The following is a 25,353-nucleotide window of genomic DNA, read 5'->3' on the forward strand; positions in this document are numbered from 1 at the left end:
GTGATGTAGACTACAGCTTTGAGAAAGAGGAAAGTGGACAGCAGGTGGCTGAAGACAAGAGTCGGGTTTTAAAGGCTGGAATTTCTCTGCAAACAAACCTAGGAAGGTCTTTCTACCTGGATGTCTCTGAGCATTGTCTAGATGGTTCATGAAAGAGCAGTAACCAGGCTTGGTGCAGCGATTGTACAGAAGGCACGGATTTGGGGAGACTAAAGAATCTGAGCCCAACGCCCCACCCACCTACACACACACCGCACCACCAACAAAAACCATTTTAAGCAATTCACTCGGTCTCTCTCAATTTAGTTTTCGCTGTAAAATGTTCTCCCTGGCAGCTGGAACTAGATTCCTACGCTGCTTTGCTGGAAGGTGTGAGCCGGCTGGGATCCCCAGGGACACCTCGAGGCCTCCCTGGAGTTCCCTGGGTACCCTAGAGAGAGGAAATTCCCACGCTGGACATTTCCATCTCGCGATTAGTCTCTGGACATCCTTCAGCCCAATCTCTCCCAATGGTTTACGAAACGATCTAATACCCACGATAATGCATCCTACCACCGGCCTCCTGTTACAAATGGGGAGGCCACGGGACTGGGGTGTAGCTCACGCTTGCCTAGCGTGCGTGAGGCTGAGATCCCCAACATCGAAAACCAGGGAGGTGGCTGAGCCTGGGCGCCGGCTCGCCAGAGTCACCCGGCGGGAACCAGCTAGTCGGCAGCCTACCCAGCCGAGCGCCTTAGGCTCTGCGTGCTCCTGGGGGCGGGGAAAGCGGGAGCGGGGCGGGGCCTGCGCGGATCACGTGACGGCCGGACCGGAAGGGCTCAAACCCGAGACCCCCGGGTGACCGGGTGGGAGCTGCTCACTCCGGTGGGTTGCCTTGTCTGCTACCATGGCCTGGACCAAGTACCAGCTGTTCCTGGCCGGGCTCATGCTCGTCACCGGCTCCATCAACACGCTGTCGGCAAAGTGAGTCTGGGCCCGGCCCGGCGGGGGCCCTGCTGGGCCTGCGCGCGGTTCCCTACCCGCCCTCTCAGTTGTTGCTATGGGTTCGCCCAGTTTATGGACCACCCAAGGGTGCGAGGCTCGGGGTCACATCTCGTCTCCGCGTCTCAGTTTCCTCATCTTAAAACCGGAGTTTGGACCAGTTCCTCTCCGCAGCTTCCCAGGGCTGTGGTCGGAACCGGAGCCCGAGTCCGAGCCGAGCACTGCCCTCCAGGAGCTGGGGGCCTGCGGAGGAGGCTCCAGGTCTTGGGCAGGCGAGTTATTGTCGTGGCAGGTCAGGCCGAGTGACTAATGAGAGTGAAGGTTGAGGCAGCAGAGAAGTGGGTGCCCACCGGCCGCTGGTGGAGGAAGGATTAGAGCTGCACCTTGACTTTTAGGTGGGGTTCTGTGTGGCCGAGACTTGGAGGCGGGGAACAGACAGTCCAGATCCAACACCAAATGCCTAGGCTGGATTTTTACCCCATAATCAGAGATGGACTGTTGAGCTGCGGAAAGACATGTTGAAAGTGGTATGATAGAAAAACGAATGAAGTGATATGATTAACCTGGGGGTCAATTGAAGATTGTTTGGGGCAGGGAATACCATTCTATGGCTGCTGCTACGAGACAAGGAGATGATAGTGAGGCAGGAAAGGAAGGGGCAGGTGGTAGGATCAAGGGTTTCTGCCTGGAAGGAAGATAAGTGTTCTTAATCCAGACAGGAAGGGCAGGTGGGCATTTCAGCTGTGGTACTCTCTCAGGAGTTTGGGGACTGAGAGCACAGGGTCACCACGACGCTGAGGAGTCAGCATAGCTTCCTCTCTGTCATGGGCAGAAAAGCCATTCCTTCCCATGGTAGCCACTTTCTCTGCCCCACTACAGGGCAGGGCCTTCCTTCTCCTTTCTGTTCACCATCTAAAAGCCCCAAAACATGGGGCTTGGCCTTTTCTTGAACTGATTCAAGTTCAGTTCAGCTGTTCCTGGCCAGGATCATGCCCTGTACATGAAGAACAGTGGACAGTGGTCCTCTCCCAGTCAGACCTCACTTCCACCTGGGCACTGCCAGGCTCCAGAGCCAAGAGCATCAATGTAGCAATTCCAAATGGAAGCTTTCCTGCCCTCTGAGATGTGCTGCAAATCCTCTGGGTTTTCTGTTGGGTTCTACACTTTGAGAAACTGGCTGTGAGCCTTCTGAGGGCATGACTGTTTCTTAATAATTGCTGAGACATTTGTATCTCACATACTTCATTAGTGCCGCAAGGTGTTTCAGAAGAGAACCTGGGAGAGCAGTATTCACTTCTGTCAGAGGAGTATAAGTTACCTACAGTGTAGGAGGGAAAGAGGCCAAGAAAAGGTCCCTGCCTTTGAAATGCTCACAATCTGAGATGAAGGAGACACATGGCAGTACAGTATCCCCCTCTTCTGCTGAAGGATGCCACACTTCTGTCTCTCTAGTTCATCTCTGACCAACTATTGTCTTATGGTAAACTTCTGGCCTCCTGGGCACTGCAACCTCCTGGAGTTTACACCTCTGAGGTGTAAAGGGCCCCAGCCTGAGGACTCCCCTGTCCGTAGCTGACATAACAGAACAAGACTTCCATCCAGCTGTTAGACCATCCAAAGCCTCACTCAAGTGCTCAGAAAGTTGCTATAAGTCTTTCATGGCTGCTGTCCCCATGGAGAGTATAAACGGCCATTATGCTGACTTGGCTTCTTCTTTAAAAGCTCCAAACTGGTCAGGTAGGGACCCAGGAGATCCTCAGTCCCAGGGGGCCTCACCCTTGGAGGCTACCTGAGAGACAGGAAGGAGTCTCCCAAGTCTGTTATAGGATGAAGCCTTTTGTCTTGCCTCTGCCCTATAACCTGGTGTGGGGCCTCTCAGGAGTCTCTACCCTGAAACTGGCCCCAGAGTTGGAACTTAAATAGTATTTAAGGCCAGACTGTGAGACGGATGCTCTTAGAAAGAATGAGGAAGAAGAGCAGCTTGTACTCCCTGGTGTGAATTATTGATACAAAATCACATTTTCATCAGGTGCAGATCATAGTCAGCATAGCCAACGAGTACAAAGAGTGTACCCAGCCCTGCCAAGTGCCAGGCCCTGCTCTCATCACCTTTCATGTGAACTAAGTGAATTCTTGTAATCACCCAATGAGGTAGATAAACTTATTATCCCCAATGAAGTAAACTGAGGTACAAAAAGATTAAATTACTTGCCAAGTTCAATTCATCTACCAAGTGGCAGGGTTTATATTTGAGTCAAAGTAGTGTGGCTATAGAATCCATTCTTTTAACCACCTATGGGTAGAGGCGGTGCAGAGACTGGGGACTTCTCTCATCATTCTTGGGGAGAGAGTGTTTAGAATGTTAGAAATCATCTGATCTGATCGCCACAATTTACAGGAGATACCCCAAGAGATTTCAGAGAGAATGGTTTCAAAGATCAGCAGAAGGTGCTGGTGAGGTGGTGAGTCAGGCTGGTTGGTGTCAGAATGGGAGCTGTCACCCAGGCCTCAGGACTTTAGTCTGGTCCTATTTGTTAGGACTGAAGTGGCTCAAAAGTCCCACCCCTTCAGCTTTCCTCTCTCATCTCCCGAGATAGGGACAGATGAGCCTGTATCCAAAGAAGGTATAATCCTGTAAGTGACATCTCCCTCCCAGTCCTCAGGGTGCCTTCCCCTTGTGCCTGGGCAGCAAGTCTCTGCCAACATCCTGATTGCCTTGCCCCTGGTGCCAGGGGACACTCAAGGTCCAGACAGAAAGCCTCAGGCAGTCCTTGCAGTGTCTCAGCCTGAAAAAGGAGCTTGGGTGCTTCCCTCCCTGAGTGAGCACGTGCCACCTGCTGTGCTGTTACCACAGGGCACTCTCCTCTGCCCACTCAGCAAGTTTTGGAAGGCTGCTGGGAGATGTCACGTGCTCTGGGAGGAAAAGCTACCAGTCAGGCGGGCCCTTTGGCCCCTCCCTGGGTGTTGGCAAAGGGCCTCTCTCTGGGAAGTAGCTGCTTCTCCTTCTATGGCTCTTTTCTCATCAGCACCTTCTGCTGATCATCTCCTTGAGACCAAACCCTTTCTGTCTACCTGATCCCATACCATGTAGAGCCCTGTTCTGCCTGTCTGAGATCACACCCATTTCAGAACCCTGTTCTCCTGAATCTGGCTTAGGATCCACATCTGAAGAGCCAGGGCTAAGCAAACACTAAGTGAGGTGCAGCTCCTTCCTTAGCTTCTGCAGGCTCTGGGCATGCCTAGCCAGGGAGGGCATGTGGGTCTGAGACTCCTCTATCTCTGGGCCAGGGACCCTGCCTGGTAACACCAGCCTCTATTAGAGAGCAGCATCATTGTCAATTCTGTGACAGCTCCAACTTTGCCCTTGGTACCAGACCCCACCCTTCATGAACTGGCTTGGGAGAATTGCTTCAGAGAGTTGCAGGGCGAGCTCGAGGAGGCCTCAAGTTGGGAGGGCAGGGTATATAGTGGAATGAGCATGAGGCTTGGAAGCCGTAGGATTAAGATGAGTCATTCAGCCTCTTTGAGGCCTCTCGATCCCTTCATCTGTAAAGTGGACATGAAAATTCCGGATCTGCCTCCTTTCCAGACACTAGGATCTACTGAGGAAAGTTTTTCTTCCATAGAAATGAGAGGGCTCATTGTCATTTATCATCTCCTAAGCCAGGGCCTTCTTCCAGAATACCCTAGAGGGTGGAGAAGGCCTGGTTCTTCTGTAGATCTCCCTTCAGTAAATCTCTTGGCAAGACAAAGACGCTGACTCACTGGGCTTGACAAGCTGGGGATGCTGGAAGAAATGGCAGAGATTCTGCAGGAATGGACACATAGTCAGTCAACCAGGGCCAACCACATCAGCCACTTCCTCAGTCTGTGCCTGCCACCCTGACCCGAAGCACTGAGCTATGAGTGTGGTCAGGGCCCACCAGGGACTGAGTCACCACCAGCAAGGGTTGCCCACTTCCTAGCCTGCCCATCACATTCAGGAACCCCCTAAAAGGAGCCAGCCTCTGCCAGCAGAGGGTGCTTCCTCATGGGGCCTCAGCCTGTCCCCAGAATAGAGCATCTTCAGAGAATAGAGACCTATCTGCAGGGCTGACCCTCTCCTCACCCCAACAGGGGAACAGGAAGAGTCTAAAGTAAGAAGATCATAGGAGAACTTCAAAGCTTGGGGATGGGCCATAGACCTGGTGTCATCATTCCTGGGTATTACCCTGACTCAGCACATAATGAGCCCTGTGACCCTCAAGCCCTCTCTAGCCCTCAGTTCCTCATGTGAGAGCCATACATTTTGTGGCTCTGTGGAGCTGCAGGGGCAGTAGCCTTAGGCCCTTCCAGCTGCCACTTCCTCAACGTAGGGTAGGTTCCAGAGCATGGACTCTTCCAGAAGCTTTCAGGCCAGGGCAAAACTGGATCCACACTGACCCCAGCACAAAGGGAGGGGGCTCCTGCTCAGTGAGTGAAGAGGGAGAAGAAACAGAAAATGGTCTGTACTGAATACCTGTCCGGGCGAGGTCTTATAGAACTTATGCTGTTCAGTGCCTTACCCGTTCATCAGTGTTTCCTGATTGTCCCTGAAACCTATCCAGCCTATGCAAGTCAAGACAGCCTTCTATGTAAGCTGCTGCCTCTCCTGAGTGTGAGTTCAAACAGGGTTTGACCTCAGCTCTGCAGGCTGTTAACTCTAAGAGCCTGAACTGTTCTCTGCACCTGAGCCTTGGAGTCCCCCTTTAAAATGAGGATCCTTGTGAAGCTTAACCAGGATAGCCTACAAGAGGTGCTTGGCACAGGCCCAGCACAAAATCAGTTTTCAGTGCATGGCCCATCCAACAAAACATCTATGAACATCAACAAACAGCAAAGTGCTCTTCCACCTTTGGAGTCACAGCTGTCATCCCCAGACACACTGAGGCTAAATTTGGGCTCTCATCTGTGAGACCTGGGGTCCTTCTGAGCCTGAGCAATGAGCCAAAGCCTGACTCCTGCCCTAAAGTGCCCACAGGCCTGAGTGTCCCTACTCTGTCCTGAAGAGACAGACAAGGCAGGGCAGCCTGTGCTGCTGACACCCAATCCCTTGGGCTGCTGGGCTCTTGGATACAAAGTGATTCCATTTCCCTGTTGGGAACCCTGCCAGGCCAGCCTGTCCAGGCAGACCTACCTTTCAGAGAAAGCCCAGACAACCGTGGGGAGAAGGGAGCTTAGCGCCTCACCGCCAGCATTCCATGAAGCACCCAACCCCTGACAAAGGACAGGCCCCAGAAGAGGTTTCCCCCTCTGGCCAGCTTGTTCCACTCAGCTCTGGTGGGAAGTGGGACTCATTAGGGACATGGCCTCTGGGCTGCAGCACTTGATCTTTCTGCCAGCAAGGCCTGGAAATCTCATTCATTAAACCACGAATGTCAAACTTCTGCATAATAGTGTGCCAGGACCAGGGATTTTAGAGGTGTGGAAGAGGGGGTTGGGGTTGTGGCTCAGTGGTAGAGCACTCGCCTAGCATGTGTGAGGCCCTGGGTTCGATCCTCAGCACCACATAAAAATAAATGAATAAAATAGAGATGTGGAAGCACTGAGCTCACTCTCAGCCTACAGTGAATGTGGAATCCGAATGTTCTATGGATGTGAGTTGTTACTGGAAACTGCATAGGCAGTAGCACAGGCTGAGTTCTAGGTGGTGGCACCATTGCTATTCTGGGGGAACTTCTTTGGGTGGCACCAGGATGAGAAAGTGGCTTTCATCCCGCCCCCAAATTTTTGCCCTAGGCTTCTGGTTGGCCTTGATGGACTTGGTGGCACCTCTCTTGTCCCTACTAGAGGACCCCCGGCTCCAACCCTACCAGTTCACCTCTCTGGCTTGTTCCCTTGTTCAGGGAGTCTGCTCTGCACACTTGGTAAAACTGAGCCTGGGTGTGCTTCTTCTTTTCTCCTCTCTTTCACTCAGTTGCCTCCCCCAGGCTTTCCCAGGTCTATCTGGGTAAGCCATATAGTCTGTCTGTGGCCCCCACTCACCTGCCATGTCCTGTCCTGCCTGGGGACCCAAGACCCAGAACCAGTAGCAGATCAGGCAGAAGAAAACTCCCAGAGAAAAGGGGTTTCTGCTCTGTAGTGAGGTCTTTCTTTGCCCCAGTGGTGTTAGAACTGGTTACAGTTGGACCCCTGGCATATGTAGGGCTCCAGGCTTCTCTCTGCTTCTAACCAGTCATGTCGGAATTTTCCCACTCCCCTTATCTCTCCTTCAACCACCACCCCAACCCTGTTCCCAAGAATCACAAACCCTCCTAACTGCCCCTCTCTCTCTACACCTTCTGAAGCAGGTGAGTCTCCTACTGGGTGAGGTTTGCTACTGTCCTGTTTCCTTCCTTCATCCTGAAGTGTGTTCAGATCTCTAAGTAGCTGTGGTTATTCCCTCAGATGTCTGTCCTTCAGCCCACAGTTCCTCTGTGTTCCCTAACCAGGAGGCACCACTATCCAGTGGCCTCCCCATTGCGTCATGCCCCACGGTCCAGGCATCATGCTCCAGGGACAGAGAAACCAGGGCTGCTGGGCAGGATCTTTGCCAAACCCAGGCCCTATGGCACTTTATGGGGAGGCACAGGAAGCAAAAGGCTGCCCCTCCCTTCAGGATCTCAGACTTGTTACAGGTAAGCCAAGAGTAGGGTGCACTATGATGTGCAGCTCTAGAAGTATATTTCAGGGAAAAGCATGTAACAGAAAGAAGTTCCCAGGGCTGGGAGCATAGTTCAGTATTAGAGCACTTGCCTAGCACAAGTGAGGCCCTGGGTTACATCCCCAACACTGCAGGAGGGAGGGCGGTCCCTAGCCTTACATCTTAGAGACTGCTGTCTGCATGTGGGGTGCTCTGGTGAGAGAAGATCATGGCTCATAGGAAACAGCTCCAAAGTCTGTGTTGACTGGAGTCAGCAAGTGATCTGCCTGGTGTGGGCTGAGCAGTGCCAATGGACCAAGTATGTCCAACACAAGGAAGGGGTTGCACTTTTGCCAGTCTCTGACTGGGCCAAAGCACATGTTTGGCTCTGGGCCTGGGCTGCCAATACATTCCAGAAGTTAGCAGCTAGCAGAGCAAAAGGTTCAGAAGGAGTGGGGCTGTTTTGCCATGAGATTCAGGTTGGAAACTCTTCAGATATCTGAAAGGCTTTCTAATGAAAGATTAGACTAGATAACCACCCAGCAAAAATGAAATTCAGGAGAGAGAGCTTTCTTACAAAGATGGCAGACAGTTCAGAATGGCCATGGTAGCTACCCAAAGCCTATGCTTTGAAGGATTCTGGGCTCAGTGGGGAAGAGTGCTATGATCAGTTCTCCTGTCCACCACGGTGCTCTCTGGGACATCACTCCATGACTGCAATGCATGTATCCCCTGCTTTGGGGTCAGCTTTATGACTACATTTCAGGCCATTCAGGCTTTTTGGTGATGATCTGGTGGTCATCTCCCAGGGCTGGAGTATTCCTTGAGACCAGAGGCTTTGTGTCCCGTGAGTCCCTTGACAGCCTGGTATAGCCTATAGACCTCTTCATAATAATGTTTTAAAATGTGCAAATGAGAGACCAAGGATCAAATTACATTGACAAAGTTGTCAAACATTAAAAAGCAAATTCACAATATAGTAATACATATGTTCCTTAATACATTAAATTTCCATTCAAAAAATTGACAAAACAAAAAGCTGGTTCTTTGAAAAAAACAAATAAAATTGACAAACCCCTTGGCTATCCTAACAAAAAGAAGGAGAGAGGAAACTCAAATTACTAAAATTTGGGATGAAAAAGGAAATATCACAACAGGCACTATTGAAATATAAAAGACAATTAGAAACTAGTTTGAAAATTTATACTCCAGTAATACAGAAAACCTTGAAGACACCAACAAATTTCTAGAGGTATATGATCAACCCAAACTGAGTCAAGAGGACATACACAATTTAAACAGATCAGTTTCAAGCAAGGAAATAGAAGATGCCATCAGAAGCCTACCAACCAAGAAAAACCCGGGACCAGGCGGATTCAGAGCTGAGTTCTACAAGACTTACAAAGAAGAATTAATACCAATACTCCTCAAATTATTCCGTGAAATAGAAAAGGAAGGAACCCTTCCAAACCCTTCCACCTGAGGCTGAGGCTCTCAGTCTGGACATCCTGGCCCTGGGAGGAACAAGGCCCTCCACAGGCATCAGGCTGGCAGAGAGTCCTGCCAAACTGCCAGGGTCTGACCTTTCCTTTTTGCTGCAGGTGGGCAGACAACTTCATAGCCGAGGGCTGCGGAGGAACCGCAGAGCACAGCTTCCAGCATCCCTTCCTCCAGGTACGGGCTCTGGCCCTCCCACCATCTCCCAGGCCTCAGACCAGCACCCTTGAAGCTAGGCTGTTTCTTGGCCTAGGGATGGAGCTCCCCTGCTTTTTCCTCCCTTAGAGCAGGGCCAGGATCTAAGGGTAACCCTGGAAGCAAGCAGAGGGCACAGTCCTATAGGAGGCCTACATGAGTCTTCACCATGTCCAGTCAGAACACATGGAAAGAAGCCCGTTTTCCAAGCCCAGAATACCACTGGGTCAGGGTAGACCTCATTATTGAAAGATACCCCAAATTGGACTGGGGGTTGGGAGACTCAGATTTCAGCCCCAGTCTGTTAGCAGTTTGCTTAGTGGCCTTCCGTCAGTCTTTGAACCTGTCTGGGCCTGTTTCTTCACCTGGAACTTCACAAGGGGTTGGCCTGGATGAATGATCTTCACACAGGTTACCACAGTCTTAGGGTATTTTAAGAGCCCCACAGCAGCTGTTTTTATTGGTTTGACAGGTTGGGGTTCTGGGTAACCTCCTGTTTGAAGAAAGATTACATAAAAAACAATACTGCTACTGGTGGTCCCCTAGTTCCCTTCAGTGCTAAGTCTGTGGGTTCTCATCTCTGCAGGCAGTGGGCATGTTCTTGGGAGAGTTCTCCTGCCTGGCTGCCTTCTACCTGCTCCAGTGCAGAGCCACAGGGCAGTCAGTCTCCAGTGTGGATCCCCAGCAGCCCTTCAATCCCCTTCTTTTCCTGCCTCCAGCCCTCTGTGACATGACAGGAACCAGCCTCATGTATGTGGGTGAGTAGCCAGGTCAAGAAGGCTCAGTGAAGGCTGTGGTCTGAAGGGGTCCCTGGTCAAACAGCCCACCCCACCCTGCTGTTCTGCCACAAACTTTTCACATGCACTTGCATGTGCACACACATGTGCGTTTACACACACACACACACAAAACAAAGCAAAATTTATTGAGCACTTGCAATGTGCTCAGCTTTTCTCCAACCCTGAAAACCCCTCAGTGGCAGGCAGCCTTGGCCCTCAGGAGCTAATAGTCTTGTCTCTCCTTGTCTAGCCCTGAACATGACCAGTGCCTCTAGCTTCCAGATGCTGCGGGGTGCAGTGATCATATTCACAGGCCTGTTCTCAGTGGCCTTTCTGGGCCGAAGGCTGGTGCCAAGCCAGTGGCTGGGCATCCTGGCCACCATCGCTGGACTGGTGGTAGTGGGCCTGGCTGACCTTCTGAGCAAGCAAGACAATCAGCACAAGCTCAGCGAAGTGATCACAGGTATGGCCTTGGGGTAATAGGGGTCCTCTGTCCTATCATACCTTCCCCAGGGAGCCCAACATGGTTGTCCCTCAGACTTATACAAGCTCTGCCATATGCAGGAACTGGATAAGGGCACACAGCTGCTCTCAAGGGATCAGACAGTGTGGAGGAGACCGGATTAGGGTATAATTCACTAAGGAAGAGTGGCAAGTAACACAAGAGGAGCAAGAGACCCAAGGAAGGGGCTGTCCTGTTCTGTGATGCATAATCACAAACTGCTGGACGGGGACAGGAACAGAGACCTCTCACTGAGCACTTACACATGCCCAGCACGACACTGAGCTCTGTGCCATCCGCATCACAGGAGCCCTGCCACATCTCCAGAGCAAGCCATCACAGCCCATTTTATAGTGAAGTGTCTGCTCTGGGTCACTCAGAGTCAGGATTAAGCCAAAAACAGCTGTCTCAAACCTGTTGCTCCATAAGAGACCTGCTTTGCTGGGATGCAGCTCTCAGGTAGGTCTCTGGGCTTTCTGGAGTCTCAGCCCTGCTTGGCTGGCCTATCCTGCCCATCAGGGGCCAGGGAATCAAGCACAGGTCGTTATGACTAAGCCTAGTGAACTATATTGGGCTTGCAAAGTCAGGAGCTAGCACGTCATGTCCTTGGGGCCCTTCTGTCATCACCTCCAGACCCAGCCCCGGAGCAGCCCTGGTTTCACCTGGCTTTCTTTCAACAGGGGACCTGTTGATCATCATGGCCCAGGTCATCGTTGCCATCCAGATGGTGCTAGAGGAGAAGTTTGTCTACAAGCACAATGTGCACCCACTCCGGGCAGTGGGCACTGAGGGTGCGTGTGGGCACAGGCCTGGGAGGAGTGGCTGGAAGGGAGGACACGGTGGGGGACAGCATGGGGCATGAACTGCACAAGTGGATCACAGGGCAGGTGCTGTTGACCACTGAAGGGATGAGCCTCCTGCTCTCATACCTTCCTCCCTCACCAGATGTGAGATGACAGATCCTCTGACACCTGCTGTGTCAGGCAAGGGGAGGTCAAGGACAAAGATGAGTAAGATGCAGGCCCTCCCTAGAGGAGCTGACCACCAGGAAAAAAGGGACCTCAGCGTGCCTGAGCTTGGCCCACTGATGCTTCAGTGATGTCTCAATCTCTGAGCAAGGCTAAGATTCTCGGGACAGGGAAGGTGGCTTTTGAGCCTCAGATTCCAACAGGCAGGAGCTGAGAACTCCAGACAGGGCAAAGGGCTGGGAGCTGGATTTGAGTGCAATATAGGTTTCCCCAATATAGGTTGGGGATAATCGGGAATTAAGTAAGTCAGGGTCATGTCATGTCAGGCAACTAAATGACAGGTAAGAGGAACCACCAAAGATTTTTGAGCCAGGAAGACAACTACCAAAATTATGCTGTAAAAATACAAGATTAGCAAGATGGATGAGAGCTGTGCTGTCAGAGTAGCCCATGGACAGGTACCTATCAGGTTATTTGCATCTGGCCCAGTGAGAGCCAGAGGATCTGATGGCAGAATGTAGATCAGCTGCATCACAAAGTATACTGTTTGTTTCCACTCAGTTTATTTTCTAGCAAGATTTTATGAATGAAGCAGTGCTTACATTCTGGCACAAATTCTTTACTACAGACCAATCACATGCTAAATTAGGGAGCTCTGTATTTTCAAACTTGTGAAAACAGTGTAGTGAATTGGAACCCGCAGCTCTTTCTTAAATGAATAGAATAGAATTTAAATGTCAGAGAGCATTGTATATAGCAAAGCTGTTGTTTAGGGAGTGCACCCATGCGTGCCTGTGCACATGTATCCCAGATCACAATACAAGATGTATTTCACTCTCAGTCCCATGAGATGCCAATGGACTAAGGTAGAGAGGGGGCAGCCAGAGCTCACTGCATAGGCCCAAAGTTCCTGAAGAGAGATAAAGGGACAGATCCCAGGAATGGGCAACAGGAGCCAAAAGGCAGTGCATGTGGGCTAAACTGGGAGGCGGTGGGCAAGGCAGAGTTTGTGACGTGCGTCCTCACCCCTTCAGGCCTCTTCGGTTTTGTGATCCTCTCCCTGCTCCTGGTGCCCATGTACTACATCCCTGCCGGCTCCTTCAGTGGAAACCCCAAGGGGACACTAGAGGATGCCCTGGATGCCTTCTGCCAGCTGGGCAAACAACCGTTAATCGCCCTGGCTCTGCTGGGCAACATCAGCAGCATTGCCTTCTTCAACTTCGCAGGCATCAGTGTAACTAAAGAATTGAGTGCCACCACCCGCATGGTGCTGGACAGCTTGCGCACCGTGGTTATCTGGGCCTTGAGCCTGGCCCTGGGATGGGAAACCTTCCACCCTCTGCAGATCCTTGGCTTCCTCATCCTCTTGACAGGCACTGCCCTCTACAATGGGCTGCACCGCCCACTGCTGGCCTGCCTGTCCAGGGGCTGGCGCCCTGCCCCGGAAGCCGAGCGTGAAAGACTGCTAGATGGCAACCGGACTCCCATCAACGAAACCAACTGAGCCTCTCACGGGGCCTCTGCTACCACCCAGTGTTCTCTCTTCACCCTCTTCACCCTGAGGCTGAGGCCACATGGGCTGGTGGGCCTTGAAAGCCCTGTCCCCAAGGCCTTACCTGCCCCTTCCCTACTGACCCTCCAGGGCAGCTGTTACCATTGAAGGCAAAAGGACACCCAGCTCCTTTTCTCCCCACTACCTACAGGATGGTGTGACCCAGTCCCCACAGGCCTGAGTGTCACTGACCCCAGCCCTCCCAGCAGTACTAGAGCTAAATCATGAATTCAAAAGGCAGGAATTTACAACCATAGTATTTCTGAATCATAAACTAGATTGTCATGATAGATTATCTAGCTTATGAATCATAAGCTTCAAAGAAGAGAAACCAGTGAGCTGGCTCAAACCAGAACTAAGTACTATATTTTCTGAAACTTTTAAGATATTCCTTAAACCTGTCTGGAGATCTGGGTTTCATCCCAAACTGCTGCAAACTCAGTATGTGCTCCTTGGCCTGTTAGCTCTGGAAAGTTGTTTTCCATGCTGTGGCCTTTGGTGCCTTCTGGCCCCAGCATCTTATGGGCCTCTGATTTTGACCAACCCAAGGAAAGAGAAACAGCCCCCTTACACCTCCCCTCCCTGTGCCTGTTTCGTTCTCATTCACACTCCACAGGCCTCGCTGTCTGGGAAAGACTACAAGGGAATTCCAGGCAGTCCTTGATTATCATTTTATGAACTTGTATTTTAAATATGAGGAAACTGAAGCCCAGAGTTATAAGTTTGAAAAGGGGACTCTCCTGCCATCAGCTCTGACCAAGGATGTGGGGGAACCCCAGGCTATGCAGGTGCATAACTCTGCCACAGGTGGGACCTAGAGCACATCTGCATCTCAACCCCACCCCAGCTGCCTAGCCTTGAAGAGAACCCCGTCAGGGTAAAGCATTTGCCGAGTAATGCCAGTACCCTGGGCACTGTGCAGAGTGCTTAACTTGTTGTTACAGCCTGCAGAGGTGGCACAATGGAGAAATCTGGCCCAGAGAAGGCTAAGTGGCTTCCCATGGAGCCAGTATTCTAGCCTAGTTCTGCTTCCTGACCTGAGGCCTCTCCTACCATAGGGATCCCTATGGAGTCATTGGGGTAGAATTCTTTGGCTGCTTCCCCCAGGTACCCCCACCTGCAGAAAGGTATGATATCAGGACCTCCAGCAAGCAGGCAGCCCTTAATTCCAATATTGCTCTTTGGAATGGTTGAGTGGTGCCTCAAACCATTTTCCTAGGTGACTCAGACATGAAACACTGAATGCTGAATGCCTGCTAGTGCTGAATGGGGCCTTTGATGAGCGAAACCCTCAGGTTGGGTCTGATTTGAACCAGTTATCACGATGTGTCAGAGGCCTCTTGGGTCCACCAGCTCTAGGTCCCTAGTGGCCTCTGCTTCTCTCAACCAGTATGTCACAGGAAGAAGGAAATGAACAGAGGGTGATGGAGACTGCAGCTGCCTCGTCTGAAAAGCTAGCACCTTACAATGTTGATTTGGATTTTATTTTTTAAAGGGGGAAATGAGCAGTATTGAACTTTTTTTTTCTTTCAGAAAAGGGAAGGGGCACAAGAGGGTCCTGGGGGTAGCAATCTAGAATCTTGGAGTGGAAAGCTCTAATGTACCCAAAGCATAGAAATCACCTAATCCCCTATTCATTGTCTAGATGGAGATACCAAAGCCCAGAAAGTGAAAAGAACTTCCTATGTCACAGCCAATTATAGGCAAAGCCAGATTTCCTGGTTTTGCCTATCCCATTCTGCCACAGATAGAGTTGCCTAGAGCTAACACTTAGATTCTGGGACTACTTGCCTGCTGTGGGCTGCCCCACCAGAGTGCTCAACTGCAGACTGCTTATGAGGGTGTTGGGGAAGCACTTGGCCTTCATTTGAGTGCTGCCCAAGGGGGCTGTTGGGTTTTTTTGTTTGTTTGTTTTGGTACTGGGGATTGAAACCAGAGATGATTAATCACTGAGCCACATTCCCAGCCCCACATATATATATATATATATAAAATTTTTGTTGTTGTTGTAGATGGATACAATACCTTTATTTTATTTTTATGTGGTGCCAGGGATCAAACCCAGTGCCTCATGCATGCTAGGCAAGTGCTCTACTACTGAGCCACAATGCCGGCCCCCATTTTTATATTTATTTAGAGACGGGGTATCACTGAGTTGCTGAGTGCCTCAGTAAGTTGTTGAGGCTAGCTTTGAACTCATGATCCTCCTGCCTCAGTCTTCTGAGTTGCTGGGATTACAGGCATGCACCACATTGCACCCGGCTGGGACTATTGATTTTTATGTTTGAAGGGGTGGAGGGATTATAGTAGGAGCTTGTGGTGAGGAGTGGAAGAACATGAGGAGGGAGCTGCTTCCCCAGCCCCCTACCCCCAGTTCCCCACAAACTCGGGCAAATCACTTTCCCTCTGAGAGCCTGCTTCTTCCATCTGGTGTGGGAAGCCAGCCTCCATCTCACAGGAAAGGCGGGAGCATTACCTAAGAGAGTAGACTGGAGGGTGCTTGCCCCTGCCATGGCACACAGAGTAAGGCTGTGCTCTCACGGGCTGCTGCAACAATGGCTCTGAAGAACCAACTTCATGCAGAGGGACAGAAACGTTTCGTTCCAGCACACAGCTGTGAAATATCAAGTGCACATCGATTATAGATTAAAACAGGAAACCTGGAGAAATATTTATGCTGAAGGTAGGTGTCTCCCAGACCCCTGGAGATTGCTCACCTGGACATGGGGCTTTGGCAGGTGGGTTTGAGAGGCCTTGCAGTGTACTCCTGGTCATCCTCTACTCTGCTGCTGAGTCTGGAAGGTTGAGGAAGTATCTGGTTGTGGCCTATCTGAGTATGTAAGGGAACCCTACATAGTAGAAATTAGGATGCAGGCCCTAAGCCTGAAATTAGAATGGACGGATGACTGACTGTAGTTTACAAGCAGACAGCACTGGGAGGAGCAGGGCATTCATGTTCTCAGCTCTGCCCAGCCTTGATGAATGACCTTGAAGTCAAATGTTAACTTCTAAAGCACTGGCTGCCTTGGAAAGGGGTAGGTTCTTTGTATTCCTGAGCATGTTCACCTCCCTGGCACACTTGTAGGTTGTGATTCTTGGTTTTGCCTTGACTAAGTGCCCCTCTGGCCTTTTGCTGACTACATACTTGCAGCACCCATTTAGCAGGAGGTTTTGTGTGTAGCTGTAAAAGTTTATAAACCATCTTTCTTCATTGGGAGCGCTTGTCGATTTTTTTCTTTTCCCTTTTTTTTTTTTCTTTTCGTTTTTTAAGACACAGGGCATTTGAGTCTCACCCTAGGGCAGTGAATCTCAATCTTTCCCCCTGAAATAGCCCTAACCCTAGATGAGAACAAGTGGGAGCTGGGTTTGGGAGGGATGGTCTGGAAGGGCAATGTAGCCTGTAATTATTTTTTAAAACTGCCTTATTTTAAAAAAGTGAATGTGAAATTTGTGATGTGCTCTATGTTTGTGTTTCTTTTAGTGTACACACAATTTTAAATTAGTTGCCATGAGATAAAACTGATGACCCAGGAAGTCAGGACTTGTGCCTTCTGTGCTTTTGTGTCCCCCTTGTTCCTGTAGGATTTTAGAAGGGCTGTCCCAGGGTTCCACATCCCTGAGCCTGGGATGACTCCAAAGGTCCAGCTACCCCATGGACTTCTTGGGACTCACCCTGCAGCCTTGGACTCATCAGGAAGCTCCACCATTGCTCTTAATCTTCACACAAGAACCATGAGGAGTGGGGCACAGGCCTCAATGTAACAGTTTTTCCTTCTGGGTTCATTTTCCTTTCATGTTGCCCACAGTATTCTTTTTATAATTTCCCCTTCAGTACTCACCCTGAAAAATTCAAAGCAAATGTGTCTCCTTCAACCTACAATCAATAAGGGGAGATACTGTAAAAGTCAAGTTTAAGGTGGGTTTCTCCCAAAGGCAGTAAAAAGGGAAGATGCACTCGTTGCTGGGGGTGAAGAAGCTGAAGCAGTTCTGAGCCCCGCATGCTACCTGGTCCCCATCTCCACCTTGGCTTCCTATCCCACTGTCCAGGCCAAAATTGTGATCTGTTCCAGGACTCCTTCCCTCTCTGACCTGGCACTCATGAAACACACTATTACTAACATCAGGACAGATTGCTTAACTCACAAACCCCTGAACTGTCCTTTGGAGAAAAATGATTGACACACGTCTCTCTCCAATTTTATCAAACAATCCGCTCTCTTGGCTTATAGGTTTATTCCCCAACAACTACTAATTGTTCTGGCTCCTTCACAGGCTTCATTACAACCAGTCCTCCCTACTCACCTCCGCCTCCCTGGAAATCATTCTGTCCCCCAAGGCAGGAGGTGGGGGCTAGGAGAGAGACACCATGGCAGAGCAGGTGATGAACCTGGGAAGCTATAAGGGGAGGTGATGGAGCCTCTCCAGAAGACTCTGGTACCAGCACCGTCAGTGCCTTCTAGTGCCGAGAATTTCCCTTGTCTATAATGGCGTGCTTTCCAGTTCACAAGTAACAGGTGAATGGAGTTCAGGCTTCAGGCAGTCATGCAACTGAGATTCACTGAAATCTACCCAGGAAACCCTTTCAACTCTGCTGCAAGAAGCCATGTGTGGCCTGCAGGGCCTAACACAGCTCCACCTATTGGACCAAGGCCTCTGGCACCAGGCCACGCCCTTTAATCCTCAGCCAGAACCACACAGGAATGACACAAGTCTCCAGGAATCCCAGCCCAGGACAGCTGCCTTGTCCCTATGCACATCTATAGGAACCTGACAGTGGTGCGGGTCCTAGGGCTGCTGCGGGCAGGATGAATGTGTTATGCTCTAATTCGGGACCCCCAAAAGACCACCAGAGACCAAGATCGATGTAAACAGCAAAGAGGTATTTATTGCGAGCTAGCTCGGTCCTCTGCACGCACACACAGCAACTGGTGACGCTGAGAGGCCCCGAGCCCAGGGTTTGCAGCAGTTTTATACATTCTTTGGAGAAGGCAGGGACCCGCACATACATCATAGCATCTCTTAGCAAATCATCACACACCGCGGGAAAATCAAATAACACCTCTAAAACATGATTAGCACATTCACTGGCAGGAACAAGTTGGGTGGGGTGATTGGTTACTACAAAAGGGGTATTCATTTGAACTGATTGGTTTAAGCCAAGAGGGGTGTTCCTGCTGAACTACATGGTTTCCCAACACGTTATCAACCACCATAAACTACTGGGAGGGTCATCTGGCATCCCAGGTATTTCCTTGTCTCATGCTGGTTGGTGGCTGCTAGGGGGTTGCTATGGGTCCCCACCTAGCCTGACTGAGTCAGGGACACCTGGCGCAGTAGATCTCTCCTGTTATTTGTAGATAAACAACTTAGCAGGGTGGGAATGTGCTCTGTGGGTCTTTTCAAGGACAAAGGTCATGTCCCTTCCTTGGACAGGCTTTGCTCTGAGGTAGAGGCTTGTTTTTCAAATGTTTAGTCTGGGAGTTTCACTCCCTCTGCCCACCTCAGCCTCTCAGATGTCTGTGCCTGCCTCCAAAGGTCCCTGGACAATGCCAGGTGACTCACTCCTGTCCAGCACTGTTTACCCTGTTATAGCACTAGATACCATTTCAACTGTCCCCATGCGACCGTGAAGAACTGATGTCCCCTAGTAACACCCTGAGGTACTAGAGGCTCAAAGAGCATGAATGTGATCATTTGCCGGAAAAGAAAGCCAGAGCTCAACATGATAAGGAAATGTTGCTACTTGATAGTAGTTAACCTTCCCAATGATAATGAGTCAGGTGTCACTATCCCTGTTTTACAGAAGAAAAACTGGCACTTAGAGCAGGCAAGTGAATCCCCAAAGTCACAGCACTGGCAAATGGAGAACTAGGATTCAAGCCCGCATCTGTGTGACACTGAAGCCCACACTCAGGCCATACTCCAGGGTTGACCAAAGTCAAGGTGGAGACATGGCCAAGCCAGAGCCAACCTCTGATCCTGAGAGTGACCCTAAAATTCCAGTTGATATGTTTTAAGTCAGACATCTTTTAAGTAATGGTAAAAAAAAAAAAAAAAAAAAAGGAGAAAATACTGTCTAAAAAATTCATTTATCTTTGAATTACCTGGGATTAAAATCATTCTGCTTCTTTTCTTTCCCTTTCCCCTTCCCCCCTTCCTCTTCTCCTCCCCTCCCCTCCCTTCCACATCCCTTCCCTTCCAAGGGTCTCACTGTATTGCCCAGGCTGGGTGCACTGGCTGATCACAGGCTTGATCCCACTTGATGAGCACATGCAACCTAGTGGCCCCCCACTCCTGGAAGGTCACCATATTGATGCTAAATATAGTGCAGACACTTGATTAGCATAGGACACAGCAGCCCTGAACACATGGGCTTAAGCAGTCCTCTTGCATCAGCCTCCAGAATAACTGGGACTATAGGTGAATGCAAAGGCACCCAGCTTCACTCCGCTGTTTTCAGTAGTTACAACAGATCACCACCAGAGAAGCAATAGTGTGGTGACTCAGTGTAGCTGACACCATAGCCAGGTAACTGGATATATTAGTCAGGGTTCTCTAGAGGAACAGAATCTCTACATAACAGGAAGTATGAATTATACTGGGTTTAAATCATGACTCAACTACTTAGTCACTATGTGATCCTGCGCCCGGGGCCTTGGTTTCCTTATTTGCAAAAGAGAGATAAAAATAATTCATACCAAATAGAGAGGGTTATATGTTGAGAGGGTTGTAGAAATTATTCCATTTAAAGTAGTTAGCTGTAGTCCAACTATTCTGTAGGTTCTTGAACGCAGAAGTTGGAGACCAGACTGGACAATGTAGCAAGACCCCATGTCAAATTTTTTTTTAATTAAAAAATAAAACAGGGAAAAAAACCTGCTAAGAGAAATAGTCAATACATTTTAGCTATATAATTTCTGTACTCTAGAGTGGTCGGTACATATGACATATTTTCCCCTGACAGAGATAGGAACCACACATTCCCAGAACCTGGGGTAATGCTTTGCTCATAATAGATGCTCAGTGTACCTTAAATGGATCAAATATACAGGTTTTCATAGCTTTCCCCCTTAAATTAGCCTACAGTGTGCTTCCTTCCATTAAGTACAAGAGTCTTGGTTTTGCTCTATGCACAAAAAATCAAACTGCAAGGCTGGACATATAGCTCAGTAGTAGACTTAGTATATGCAAGACTTGGTTCAATCTCCAGCACCACCACCACCAAAAAAAAAAAAAAAAATGGTCAGACAAGAAGAAAGGGGGAAAGGGGGAAGATGTAGAGGGCAGATGGTAGAGTAAAAACTTCAGGTTAGTGGGCCCAATGCCAAGGCAAGAACAGATGAGGGTTAGTACCAAGCAACAGACTAGCCTGGACGTCCCACCCTAGCTGGGATCTGGGGCCCTATCTTACTGTCCCCTGCTGTGCCAGGTGTGTTCTCATCCACATGTTGGAGAGTAAAATTGCTGTGCTGGAATTCTCCCATTTCCCTTCCTTCCTCACCTTCTAAGTAGGAAGGTGTCATGCCCAGAGCCCTAGCTGGGCTCCCTCTCTCTTGTAACCACAAGCTGTGCCATGTGCATGACCTCATTGAGATACAGCTGGAGTGGGGGACTGCTGTCTCTCCAACACACACACACACACACACACACACACACACATTTTGTGTCCCCTCCCTACACACACACATGCACACACCAGCCTCTCTATCTACTATGGGGACATCACTTCCATCCTCCATTGATCCAGACAGGAACTGTCATAGGAGAGTAAGGAAGCCCAAACTATAGACCCACCAATGATGACTCCAAAACACATCAAGCCACCCCCCACCCATTTCTTAACCATCAGAGGTCTCAGAGGAAGTCTGGTTTTCCTTCTCACATGTTTGAGGAAGAGAAAAATGATAAGCTGCAGGCAAAAACAGAAGGAACTAGAGAATTTAAAAGAAAGGTAAGGGTTGTAGATAAGGACATTTCCAAGAGCATAACAGAGGGAAGAATCAAGAGTCTTGATTCTTTGGAGAAAAACTAGATTGAGCCATGAGGGGCTGGACAGAAGATGTCATAAGAACTGAGATGGATTGTTGTTGATTGAAGGAGTAATGTATAAGAGCAGGATAAGAGAGGATGAGAATTAGGAAAGGGCAAAACTACTAGCTTTGGCTTGGAGGGTGGGTATTAGCTTTTGTGAATAAAGCTGCTATGAACATGACTGCACCAATATCTGTTAAAGTGCCTGCCTTCAATTTTTTTGGACATATAAGCATAAATGGAATTGCAGGATCATACAGTACTTCTGTCATTAAATTGAAAGAATCTGTTTATCTTACTCTCACTGGGCCTCCATCCTGAATGCTGATACCTGTTAGTATCACCCTCATATCCTTCTAGACTTACTTAAGTATTGATCCTGGTCATGTAAACATTTAGAGACCACAAGCATAGTGACAGTGCCAGTGAGAACTCCTGGAGGAGAAGTCAAGGATAGACCAGAGCCACCTACTTCATGCCAACTGCTCATGAAGAGACACACCAGTAAAGCCACTGGCTGATGGGTTTACCTCCCTCAGCCTCCTAAGGGCTACTTCATCTTATAGCTTGCAAGTCAGCGCAATCTTCTCCTAAGCCCCAGAATCAAAAGTTAAATGATTTTCCTGGAGCATTGGTTTGTCTCTAGAACCAGAAACCAGCAGAAGTAATTGTCTTGGCTATTTTCATTTCTCGTTTCTTCTGAACTGTTCATTTGCTGACCAGAAGCAGGAGCATTAGGAAAGTTATTAACAGTTGTACAGGGCTGGGGATGTGGCTCAAGCGGTAGCGTGCTTGCCTGGCATGCGTGCGGCCAGGGTTCGATCCTCAGCACCACATACAAACAAAGATGTTGTGTCTGCCGAAAACTAAAAAATAAATATTAAAAAAATTCTCTCTCTCTCTCTCTCTCTCTCTAAAAAAAAAAAAAAAAAACAGTTGTACAGAAGCTGACAGGTGAATCAGGTGAAACTGGGATCCCCAAAGAGTCATCTAGACTATGCATCATCAAGAAGAGCCATTGTACTCCTGACTGAGGTGGGAATACCAAGCCAGCAAAAAGTTGGCTGCTGGGTAATCTGGGGAATCATCTACTTCCATTTCATGCATTTCAATTTCTCTTCTGATTTTCATTTCCATATGTGTGGGCTTTGGCCTTGACCGTTAGGTCTTCTGAGCAATCTTATAAGGATCCAGAATGCGGAAATTCTTGGTCCTGAGCTCGAAAGGAAAGCCAGGAATGCTTCTTCTAGAATCTAACCCTATTCTTCAGGAAGATTTAAGAGAGTAGATCCACAGGAGCTTTGGCTAAGGGAGTCTCTGCATTATTTGTGATGATACAACTAACTAACTAGTTTCCTCCCTTTTCTCTCTCCCATGCTGGTTTATTTACCCACTGTCAAGACAGTTAGTTGGTGGTAAGTATGTTTCTAGGATTGACAATTTGCTACTCTGTTTCATTCAACTCCACTGGACTTCAGGGTAGTCTAATACTATTCTTGATTTCCTCAACCCATTTATTATTTTTATTTAATTTTATTAAAATAGATTTGCAATTCAACTGGTTCAAAATTTAAAACAGTATATAAAAATGTACACATTGGGGGCTTGGGCTATGGCTCAGTGGTAGAGTGCTCGCCTAGCACATGTGAGGCTCTGGCCTCCATCCCCAGCACCACATATAAATAAAATTATTGTGTGCAACTACAACTAAAAATAAATAAATAAACATCTTTTAAAAAAAATAAAAATGTACACATTGAGAAACACAGTTACTCTTCTGTCTCCACTCACCTACCACTACTTTATAGGTAGCCAATTGCATTAGTTTCTTGTGAACTCTCATTTGTTTTCTACCTAATTTTCTACTTTTTTTTTTTTTTTTTACTGGGGATTGAATCCAGGGGTGCTTAATGACTGGGCCATAACCCCTGCCCTTTTGTATATTTTAGAGACAGGTTCTCACTAAGTTTCTTTAGGGCCTCACTAAATTGGCAATCCTCCTGCCTCAGCCTCCTAAGCTGCTGGAATTACAGGTGTGTACCACCATGCCAAGTAATTATCTACTTTCAATTGAACAAAGAAGGGGCTGAAATTAAAGCAGAATTAATAAGTGAAATTTTGCTTTATCCGATTAATGGCTATTGAGGATTAGTATCTCTGGATTTCTTCCCTCTGTGTTGACCTGGATCTTTCTGTGATTATAACTATGACTCAATGGATTTAGTAAAAACTTTCCTTTAAAAAAAATTATAGTAAAATAGACATAACATAAAATTCACCATCTTAACCATTTTGACGTGCACAGTTCAGTGGCATTAATTCATATCGTTGTACAACCATCACCACCCCACATGTCTAGAACTTCTCTCATTTACTCAAACTAAAACTTGGTCCCTATTAGGTAAGAATTCCCTGTTATCTCCTCCTCCCAGCCCCTGGCATTCCATTTTCTGTCTCTAAGAATTGACCACTCCAGTACCTCATGTAGGTAGAGTCCTACAGTATTTGTCCTTTTGTGACTGGCTTATTTCAGTCAGTATAAAGTCTTTCAAGGTTCATCCATGTTCATAGCATGTGTTAGAATTTCCACTTTTTAAAGCTAAATAATATTCCATTGAATACACCATATTTCATGTATTCATTCTTCTATGGAGGGACCTTCAAGCTGTTTCCACCTTTTGGCTATGGTGAATAAAGCTTCTATAAACATGGCTATACAAATATCCACTTAATTATCTGCCTTCAATTATTTTGGATATATAGGCAAAAGTGGAATTGGTGGTTCATATAGTAATTCTATGTTTGATTTCTTGAGGAACTACCATATTATTTTTCACAGCAGCTGCACCACTTTACATTCTACCCAGCAACGCACAAGTGTTTCATGAAATCACTGATTTTATAACTAACGATTTTCCTGATTACAGTACATGTTCACAGAACATTTAGAAAATTCATAAGAGCAAAAAGAGGAAGTTAAAATTCCCTTTATTCTAAGTACGGCAACGTGACTTGAATTCATATTATTCTGAATGGAAAATGGAAGAGATCCTTTGTTTCCCTGGTATGATTCTATCCAGGTGCTCGACAGCCCATCCAAAAGTAGTGCTGACGATTGCCCTGCCTGGACCTCATCCTCAGAGTCCACCATGCTGGACGTCCCAAACCCTAATCATCTGAAAGTTCATGCCCTGTATTTGCAGGGCATCCCCAAGAAGGGTGTCACCCTCTCTGTGTGTAATCAAAAGCTTGGTCCTTGTCCCCGATGCCAATTCAATAATGTGGGCATGGTTTTGAGAAAAAGGAAAAAGAAGTTTTATTGTTTTGCTAGCAAAGGAGAAACATAGGAGGGGCGCCCTGATGGTATGTTAGGATTCACTTGTTAATTTGAGAGATATTCACTTCCTAGATCCTCTGGCAGACATTTCCTTGCTGTGGAGCACAAATAACTCAAGGTAATCTTGTTCCCCTCCTCAGATTAGGGAGGAGGAGAAGGAAAAGAGGAAAAAGAAAACTTCTCCGTTTTAAAAATAAGCCTCAGAGCTATATTCAAAAGGCGAAATGGATCACGGTCACATGTGGGTCTGTTTCCTCATCTTTAAAGCCACCTCACGGTTGATAGAGCTACATAAAATATTTGAGGAAAGTGACTTGTCAAAGAGAAATACATTCTTCAGCCCACGCGGTGGCGCAGGTCCGGAATCCCAGCAGTTTATGAGGCTGAGGCTGGAGAATCGCAAATTCATAAACCAGCGTCAGCAAAAGCGAAGCGCTAAGCAACTCAGTCTCTAAATCAAACACAAAATAGGGCTGGGGATGTGGCCACACTGGCTCAGTGGTCCAGCGCCCCTGAGTTCAATCCCGGATCCCGGTAACAAACTGCTCCCGAAAAGAGAAACACGTTCTTCAGCACTGAGATTTCCTTTTTGGCCAGAGCTCACCCAAAGGCGTCTGTCCTATCGGTCAAACAGCCAGCCCCATCACAAGCCAGACGCCATTCATTTCTCCAAGTGCTCATTGGCTGATTCCACGGTGGATCCGCCTTTCCCCAGCTTTCCTCCTATCACCGCCGCGGTCCTTCTGTCGGCCCGTGCCCTTATTGGTCTTTCCTGCGGTCGCTCTATGCCTGGCATTCAGAGTTAGCCACTGGGAGTCTCTGAATTGGGGTTTTAAATAACGCCAGCCGTGAAGTAGGCGGGGCGGGAGAT

General features: G+C 48.4%; 1 protein-coding gene across 1 annotated transcript; it reads left to right on the plus strand.

Annotated features, from left to right (window-relative positions):
* Positions 1 to 787: 787 nt before the first annotated feature.
* Positions 788 to 16,652, plus strand: Slc35f6 (solute carrier family 35 member F6). The gene is made up of 6 exons (XM_046441430.2): positions 788 to 963; positions 9,223 to 9,295; positions 9,900 to 10,071; positions 10,343 to 10,555; positions 11,275 to 11,385; positions 12,597 to 16,652. The coding sequence occupies exons 1-6, from the start codon at positions 887 to 889 to the stop codon at positions 13,064 to 13,066; spliced, it is 1,116 nt and encodes a 371-aa protein (XP_046297386.1). The 5' UTR covers positions 788 to 886; the 3' UTR covers positions 13,067 to 16,652.
* Positions 16,653 to 25,353: the final 8,701 nt, after the last annotated feature.

Source organism: Marmota monax, unplaced genomic scaffold (genome assembly GCF_021218885.2).
Source record: "Marmota monax isolate L192 unplaced genomic scaffold, Marmota_monax_Labrador192_F-V1.1 WCK01_AAM20220418_F8-fsc00010, whole genome shotgun sequence".
In the NCBI taxonomy this organism is placed as follows: Eukaryota; Metazoa; Chordata; class Mammalia; order Rodentia; family Sciuridae; genus Marmota; species Marmota monax.

Excerpts from the sequence above, each read along its gene's own strand:
- Slc35f6 (XM_046441430.2), top strand. The coding sequence starts at position 887 with ATGGCCTGGACCAAGTACCAGCTGTTCCTGGCCGGGCTCATGCTCGTC. Across the intron at positions 9,296-9,899 it reads TCCAGCATCCCTTCCTCCAG|GCAGTGGGCATGTTCTTGGG; the intron begins GTACGGGCTCTG and ends TCATCTCTGCAG. Across the intron at positions 10,072-10,342 it reads AACCAGCCTCATGTATGTGG|CCCTGAACATGACCAGTGCC; the intron begins GTGAGTAGCCAG and ends CTCCTTGTCTAG.